This window comes from Nuphar pumila, chromosome 6 (assembly GCF_984573655.1).
Source record: "Nuphar pumila chromosome 6, dmNupPumi1.hap1.1, whole genome shotgun sequence".
NCBI classification, from domain to species: domain Eukaryota; kingdom Viridiplantae; phylum Streptophyta; class Magnoliopsida; order Nymphaeales; family Nymphaeaceae; genus Nuphar; species Nuphar pumila.
In genome coordinates, this window is record NC_143254.1 from 95,916,192 (window position 1) to 95,925,537 (window position 9,346).

Consider the following 9,346-nt stretch of genomic DNA (forward strand, 5'->3'; position numbering starts at 1 on the left):
ATTGTCACTAGAAAACACATAATATGTTATAAATCAATATACAATAATTCAACATAATATATTACAAATCGATATTAACAAACAAAACAATATCTCACAAATCGACACTAGAAAATGCATAACATCTTACAAATTAATATACATCAATTCAACATAATATATTACAAATCGATATTAACAACCAAAACAATATCTCATAAATAGTCACTAGAAAACACATAATATATTATAAATCGATATACGGTAATTCAACATAATATATTACAAATCGATATTAACAAACAAAACAATATCTTATAAACCTGCTTGTTCGGAGAAAACACATAATATATGATTTGCCATCTCGATGAGTTTTGTGTAACCATGTGCTTTTATGATTTATGAAGTTACAATATCTCACAAATCGATATTAGAAAACACATAATATCTTAAAAATCGATATACGGCAATTCAACATAATATCTTACAAATCGATATACGGCAATTCAACATAATATATTACAAATCGATGTTAACAAACAAAACAATATCTAACAAATTAACACCAGAAACACATAACATCTTACAAATCGATATACGACAATTCAATATAATATATTATAAATTGATATTAACAACCAAAACAATATCTCAAAAATTGTCACTAAAAAATACATAATATGTTACAAATCGATATATGGCAATTCAACATAATATATTATAAAATGATATTAACAAACAAAACAATATCTCACAAACCTGCATGTTTTGAGAAAACACATAATATATGATTTATCATCTCGGCGAGTTTCGTGTAACCATATATTTTTATGATTTATGAAGTTACAATATCTCACAAATCGATACTAGAAAATACATAATATCTTACAAATCGATATACGGCAATTCAACATAATATCTTACAAATCAATATATGACAATTCAGTATAATATATTATAAATCGATATTAACAAACAAAACAACATAAGATATTATGTGTTTTCTAGTGTCAATTTGTAAGATATTGTTTTGGTTTTGTTTGGGCTTTGATCGTGTCTAACCTTTGATCAGGAAGGAGGTGAAAAGGAGGACGACAATGACAATGCATGTGAGGTATAGTGAATTAGAACATGGTCAGCTCAATGCATTTGTTCATCTGCGTGGCTTTTAGTTTGTAGTGTATTGTCAACCTTTTTTGCATGGTTTCTGTAGTTTGTAGTGATTTTGAATACGGAGTGCCATTGACGTGGTCACGGGTAAGAATCGAGGAACCCCCATCTTCTCCACCCTCTTTTCCACTGTTGTCTTATCGCGACACACTTACATCGTCAAAGAAACCAATGCTAGAGGAGCCAACCCCACCAAGAAGGCGGTTGCAGTTGAAATTGGAGGAGCCTCCATCTTCCCCACTCCAGTCTTCTCCTCCAAGATTGTCGTACCATAAAGCCTTGTTGTCAAGGAGACCCGTGTTGGAGGAGCCTCCAAGAAGGCGGTCTATGAGATTGCAGGAGCCATCAGCATCTCTTCTGTGCTTGCCATATCGGGAAGCTTCATTCTAAAAAAGGCGGGTTGCAGAGGCAGTTTCACCTCATTCATTTGCTTGAGAAAAGAGATGGTGTGTTGACAAAAACAGTAATCAGACTGACATTAAGAAGCCAAAGATTGAACTCGCTGATGAACCTTTCCTTATTTCATCAATTAATGACTATAAAGTTTTCATTTCTAAGAAAGCTGGTAAGAATTTTCACTTCTCTTTGGCTTGATATCTTACAAATCGATATACGGCAATTTAACATATTATCTTTCAAATCAATTTACGGCAATTCAGCATAATATATTATAAATCGATATTAACAATCAAAACAATATCTCACAAATCGATACTAGAAAATACATAATATCTTACAAATCGATATACGACAATTCAACATAATATATTATAAATTGATATTAACAACCAAAACAATATCTCACAAATCGATACTAGAAAATACATATCTTACAAATCGATATACGACAATTCAACATAATATATTATAAATTGATATTAACAACCAAAACAATATCTCACAAATCGATACTAGAAAACACATAACATCTTACAAATCGATATACGACAATTCAGCATAATATATTATAAATCGATATTAACAAACAAAACAATATCTCAAAAATCGATACTAGAAAACACATAATATCTTACAAATCGATATACATATTCAACATAATATATTACAAATCAATATTAACAAACAAAACAATATCTCACAAAAATTGATATAATATCCTATAAATTTATAGTAGACATCGTGTTAGGAAGCAATATCTGCAAATCGATGATAAAATATCTTAAAAGTTGAGAGGGAAAATTTTATTAATAGCTTAAAAATTGATATTAAGAATCAAAATATAAATTGATATTAAAAAACAATTTATAATATATTATATAATATTATATTTATTTGTAAGATATATCGATTTGCAATATATTTGTATTATGATTTTGAAATATGTGCATGCAGAATTGACATTGTTGCGATTTGCGTGATCGAGGTGGCGATTTGCGTATTCAACACACGTGTGCCAGGTGCATAATTTTGGTTTATGGATCAATGTGAATTTTATACATAGTCTTACAAAATTTGTATACATAGTCTACAAAATCTGTTATAAATGTCTGTACACAAAAAAATTGTCATATTCGGGAAATTGAATGTTGAACCAAAAATTGTTACCTCTCTCTCAGCAGTAGAACATAACCCTCTTCACGTTATCCTTGATAACAGGTAGACGTTTAAAACGACTTCCTCTTACTCCTGGGGGCCTTGCGTCCTTCATTGCTTTCTAGGTAATCTTGTAGTCTTGGGTTTTGTATCTTTCGCAATTAGAAAATCCATCAATTTTTTGCATAGTTTTGTGCGGAATCCAGGTATATCATCCTAAAAAAAATTTGAAAGTCAGACCAATATAGAAGTATAGTCAGCAATAATATAGGATAATAAAACATGTTTAAGTGTACAACATACAAGGGTGAATTATGGTGCTCGTCCATAGTATATCAATATACTTCATTACAAAGATGCCACAATCGATTCCATTATTTTGTAAAGGAGCATCCTCTACGACGTAAAGCCTTTACAGGCCAATGTCGACACTCAACATGTCTCTAAAAAATCCAACCTATGGTTTATGTAAAAGTAAATTTCGGGCCACGATAGAAGATACAGTAATCTTATAGATAGAAAATTACCAAATACACTAGAAAATTACCAAATGCACAATGTCACGATCTACACTAATGTTATAGTCTAAGAAGTTGTATAACCATATTTTTTATTTTTGTACATCCAACATGTATAAGATCCAATGCTTTTCTGATTGCCATAATGTAGGAATCAATATATGAAAATCAATGTTAAGAATCAGCATATAAATTGATATTAAGAATCAAAATAATATCTTAAATCGATATTAGGAATCAATATAGAAATTGATATTAAGAATCAAAACAATATCTTAAATCAATATGGAAATTCCTATTGATAGATTAAAATAGATATTAAGAATCAGCATAGAAATTAATATTAAGAATCAAAATAATATCTTAAATCAATATCAAGAATCAACATAGAAAACATTATTAAAATTCAGAATAATATCTTAAATCGATTTATAAATTCATATTTATATCTTAAAAATCAATATTTAGAATCAAAACAATATCTTAAATCGATATTAAGAATCAAAACAACATCTTAAATCGATATTTGGAATCAACATATAAATTGATATTAAGAATCAAAACAATATCTTAAATCGATATTAGGAATCAATATAGAAATCGATATTAAGAATCAGAACAATATCTTAAATCGATATGGACATTCCTATTGATAGCTTAAAATAGATATTAAGAATCAGCATAAAAATCAATAAACAATATCTTAAATCGATATCAAGAATCAACATATAAATCGATATTAAGATTCAGAACAATATCTTAAATCGATTTGGAAATTCGTATGGATATCTTAAAAATCGATATTTAGAATCAAAATAATATCTTAAATCAATATTAAGAATCAAAACAACATCTTAAATCGATATTTAGAATCAACATATAAATCGATATTAAGAATCAAAACAATATATTAAATCTATATGCAAATTCCTATTGATAGCTTAAAAATCGATATTAAGAATCGAAACAAGATCTTAAATAGATTAAACATCTTACAAATCGATATGGTCACAAACCTTTTTACTTGACGAAAAGTCTGCCATTTGGTCATCGTCACCGTAGTATTGTAGTCCATCTAGAAATCCAACCACATATGACATTCGATAGACGATACTCTATTGATCAAAATAGTAATAATAGTAAGTTTAAAATATGCAGGTATATTATTAAATAAAAAAAATAAACATATAAGATAACCGATATACCATAAAATAAGGGATGACGACATAGACCGACGGTTAATCCCTTGCTTTGAATATAGATGACGAAATTGTGTATAGTCTATTTATACAACAAATATGCACTTGTTAGTATACGCGACCATGACATACATAAATGTATAACTGATAGTGGTTTCATACATACAAAATTAGTGATAGTGTATCCTTTTGCAAATTCATCTCGCATCTGGTCGATGTTCTCTTCGAGCACTTTGCTGAGTTTTCTGGCACCTTGTTTTATGGACGTTGCACTGAAATTAGATGAATATTCAATAAAGAAACTTAGCATTATATTCAGTAAACGAACTATAAACGACATAAAAGAGATTAAGCAGGTTAAAGAAGTCGAAGGTACCCTTTTTTGTGGATGTTCAACTGAATCGCAACATCCTTCTTTGACATCGATACAGTTTTTGTGACAATGGTGGTTAAATGAAATGTCAATTTTTCTGTTCGTTGCTCACGAAGCAAGAAAATGAAATGTCGCTTGTTCCTTGCTCTTAAAGGAAACATCTTGTGTTCCTTGCAGAACACACTACTGAAGTTAAGCGATGTTTCATTTCACGTCGTTTCACGTCCAACCCATTTTCAAAAATCATGCTAAAAAATATAATAAATAAATAAGTTACATTTTGCATTAATTAAAAGATGTTGTTTCATTTGCTAGTATCATCGAAACAACGTTAGTACGTGTAAATGAATGGCACGTCGCATAACATCAATAGTGTGTCAGGTGACGTTTCCCTAAACTCTAGACCCTAAACTAATGTTATGTGACGTTCCTTGCACTTAAAAGAAACACTACAAATAATAAACCGTAAACGAGTAATCGCTTAACGGTTGAGCAAACCTAAGTACAAATCGTGGTAACTTCATAATCGCTATACCTAGTAATCGCTATTACTAGAATCACTATACATAATAAACTCAAAATTAGTAATCACTATACGATTTAGCAAATGTAAGTACAAATCGTGGTAACTTCATAATCACTATACATATTAATCACTATACTAAGTAATCACTATCACAAAAAATGCTATAAATAATAAACCCTAAACCAGTAATCGCTATATGATTTAGCAAACATAAGTACAAATCATGGTAACTGTATAATCGCTATACTGAGTAATCGCTATACTAAGTAATTACTATCACAAGAAACACTATAAATAATAAACCCTAAACCAGTAATCGCTATACAATTTAACAAACATAAGTATAAATCATGGTAACTTCATAATTACTATACTGAGTAATCGCTATTACAGGAATCACTATACAAAATAAATTCAAAACTAGTAATCGCTATACGATTTAGCAAACGTAAGTACAAATCATGATAACTTCATAATTGCTATACATAGTAATCACTATCACAAGAATCACGATACATAATAAACCCTAAGCCAGTGATTGATATACGATTTAGCAAACGTAAGTACAAATCATGAAGGAATTATATTATTACAAACCTAAGTTTATGTAGTGTTGTCGATTTTTCAGTGGCACTTCTGTGTTACACTTATTAAGGAAAGAATTATATCATTACAACAAAGAATGATAGAATTACAACATAGAATTATTGGGATACACAAATCACATATGTTTATTCACTAGCACTTGACGACTCAGATGGACATACAAATCATCTCTTTCTTTGCCTTGGTGGAGTCTCCTTATTCGGTGACCTCTTCATTTCCTTGATCTTATTAAACCCACTGGTAATCATCTCAACCAGTGACCCAATTTGTCTCCCCAAATTCTGTACATCCTTTCGTAACTCCTTATTCTCCCTCTCTAGCATCGCTAACCTTTTGTTGAACAATACATTCTCCTTTAGGAGTTGTGTTTACTCCTTATTATGTACTGCAATAGGGGAAATCGCAGGAAGTGCCAAAGGAACATGATGGACGTCACGTCTATGCTGGAAGACGACATACTCAGGAACAAGAGTGTCCTTACTTTCAGGTTGCTTTTCCTCAATCTGTCAATTTCGACGCATGGGTTGCCAATATTGTTTGAAATAGTTGGGGTTGTATATAATCATATGGTATGGCACAAACACCTCCTTTGTTCCAGCCATCCAATTGTTTCTTAAAGCGTTCGTGCCAATTCACGTTCCTGGCCCCCACCACTATTCATCTTTCTTCTCAATAACATAGGCACTTTTGGTACCGACTGTCCCAAGCCATCTTGTAGGAGTACTCAACTACCATGTTGTAACTCAGCTTCACATTTGCTAAAGAGCCAAATATCGTAGACAAACAGTCTCACAACCACAGCAACAACTTCTTTGTCCTCATCCTCCTCATCTCCATACAGTCTCCAGACAACCTGTACAATCGAGATTATGGTTTAGATATAGACATAATTATTTATGCAAAATGATGAATGTGATAACGATTTATACAAAGGAAGACAAAATCCTAAAGTGATGATTACTTAAAAATGCTAAACATTATAACGATTTACGTTAATGAAAGTTAAATGCTAAGGAGATAATGATTTGTACTAAGGAAGGAAAAATCCTAAAGCAATGATTACTTAAGAATGCTAAACATTATACATATTTACGCTAATGAAAGTTATATGCTAAGGAGATAACAATTTGTACTAAGAAAGACAAAATCCTAAAGCGATGATTACTTAAGAACGCTAAACATTATAACGATTTGCGTTAATAAAAGTTAGATGCTAATGCGATAACAATTTGTACTAAAGAAGACAAAATCCTAAAGTGATGACTACTTAAGAATGCTAAACATTATAATGATTTACGCTAATGAAAGTTAGATACTAAGAAGATAATGATTTGTACTAAGAAAGACAAAATCCTAAAGCAATGATTACTTAAGAATGCTAAACATTATAATGATTTAAGCTAATAAAAGTTAGAAGCTAAAGAGATAATGATTTATACTAAGGAAGACAAAATTCTAAAGCGATGATTACTTAAGAATGCTAAATATTACAACGATTTTAAGTCATTTACCTTATTTAATTACACTCCATCTAAAATGAACTGAGCATTTTCCTCCTTGACATTTATTGAAGCCCACTGGCCGATCTTGAGAAAACCGCAAACCTTAGAGCCACACTGAGGACATAAGGCGACAATATGCTCCCACATCCAGGGCTACAAAAATAATATATTAGTAAGACTATAACCTTCAACGAGCTTAGTCTACAAGTACTAAATATGTAATAAATAAATACTTAAACAAATGGCCAGCCCTCCCCGACAATTTTCATACCCTTACTCGCACGGTAAATTTGACTGTATAAGTGTGCGAGCATAGCAACACCCTATGCCCAGTTGTTGACTTCATCTAAGTCTTCCAGGAACTACATTCACAAGTAACTTATTCTCAAACCAGAATAATCGAAAAATAAAGTAAGTCCAAAAAAATAAAGAAGGAAGCCACACAACTCTTGGTCAGCTGCTTCAGATGCACATGCAGCGGACCGACCTTCCCATTTATTATAAAAAAAATGAACTTTCATTGATAAGGAATTGCTTCCACCAGAAATACACTCATGCCATTCCTCCATCGATATTCCCAGAAGGGTCGTGCAATTGTCCCTTGAGTTATACTTTGAATCATGTGTTAGGACAACACTTTCCTGACACTTAAGACTCGTAATGCGTGCCACATCTTCTAGGGTCATGGTGATCTCAAAAACCCTAAACTGGAACATGTTTGTATTATGGTTCCACTTATTGACCAGGTGGGTCATGGTGTTTTAGCAATTTTTAAAATAATATTGGTCCAGAAGGTCGTCGAAGTGCATCTTTCATAATCGGTCCTTCTAATATTCACGCAGCTTTATGTACCATGACAGAACTACAAGCCACTGACACCGCCTTTTCAGTTTTTCACTTGCTGTTTTACTTCTCTTCTGACCTACCTATAACATAAAATATCAAATCACAATTAATCGCTATACATAGTAATCACTATCACAGTAATCACTATACAAAGTAATCACTATTCATAGTAATTGCTATACAGAGTAATCACTATACATAATAATACCTACAATAGTACATCGTGATATCCAGTAGCGATTAACGTACCTTTGTCACACTTTTCTCCTCTTTATCCCCTTCTTTCCTCTACTTTTGTACTTCTTCCTTCCTTTGCTCTTTCGCATCCATCATTTACTTTTTCCTTTCCCTTTTCTTCTCTTCCTCCTCCTGCTTCTTCCTTTCACTTTCCTTCTCTTTCTTGTCCTCCTTCTCCTTCCTTTGTCTTTCCTTCTCTTCCTCGTCCTCATTCTTTTTCCTTTCTCTTTCCTTCTCTTTCTCGTCCTCCTTCTCCTTCCTTTGTCTTTCCTTCTCTTCCTCGGCCTTCTTCCTTCCTTTGCATTTCCTTCTCTTCCTCATCCTCCTTCCTTTATCTTTCCTTCTCTTTCTCATCCTCTTTTTCCTTCCTTTGCCTTTTCTTCTCTTCCTTATCCTGAATCTGCTTCCTTTGCCTTTCCTCTTCCTTCTTCTTTAATTGTCTTTGCTTCTCTTCCTCCTCCTCCTTTCTCAACTGTCTTTACTTCTCTTCCTTTTCCTCCTTCTTCTTCAATTGCCTTCGCTTCTCTTCCTTTTTCTCCTTATTTTTTCTTTGCTTTTTCTTCTCCTCCTTTTCCTCCTTCTTTTGCCTTAGCTTCTCTTCATTCTCCTTATTCTTCATTTGCTTTTCTCTTTCTTCCTCCTCCTTCTTCTGCCTTCGCTTCTCTTTCTCCTTCTCCTTATTCTTCCTTTGTCTTTTCCTCTCCTCCTCCTCCGTTTGCCATCACTTTTCTTTCTCATTCTCTTTATTCTTCCTTTGCTTTTCCCTATCGTCCACCTCCTCCTTTTTTTGCCTTGATTTTCTTTGCCTTTTTTCATTATCCTCCTCCTTCCTTTCC

The 9,346-nt window shown here is 32.2% G+C and overlaps 1 protein-coding gene across 1 annotated transcript in view; it reads left to right on the top strand.

The window, feature by feature from the left end:
• LOC149835279 (putative pentatricopeptide repeat-containing protein At3g23330) overlaps positions 1-6,466 on the top strand; it is a 29,466-nt gene extending 23,000 nt beyond the window's left edge. Inside the window, exon 3 of the mRNA XM_090009552.1 lies at positions 6,320-6,466. Within this exon, the coding sequence (XP_089865678.1) occupies positions 6,320-6,466 (147 nt within the window). The remainder of the gene's footprint in view (positions 1-6,319) is intronic.
• The last annotated feature ends 2,880 nt before the right edge of the window (positions 6,467-9,346 follow it).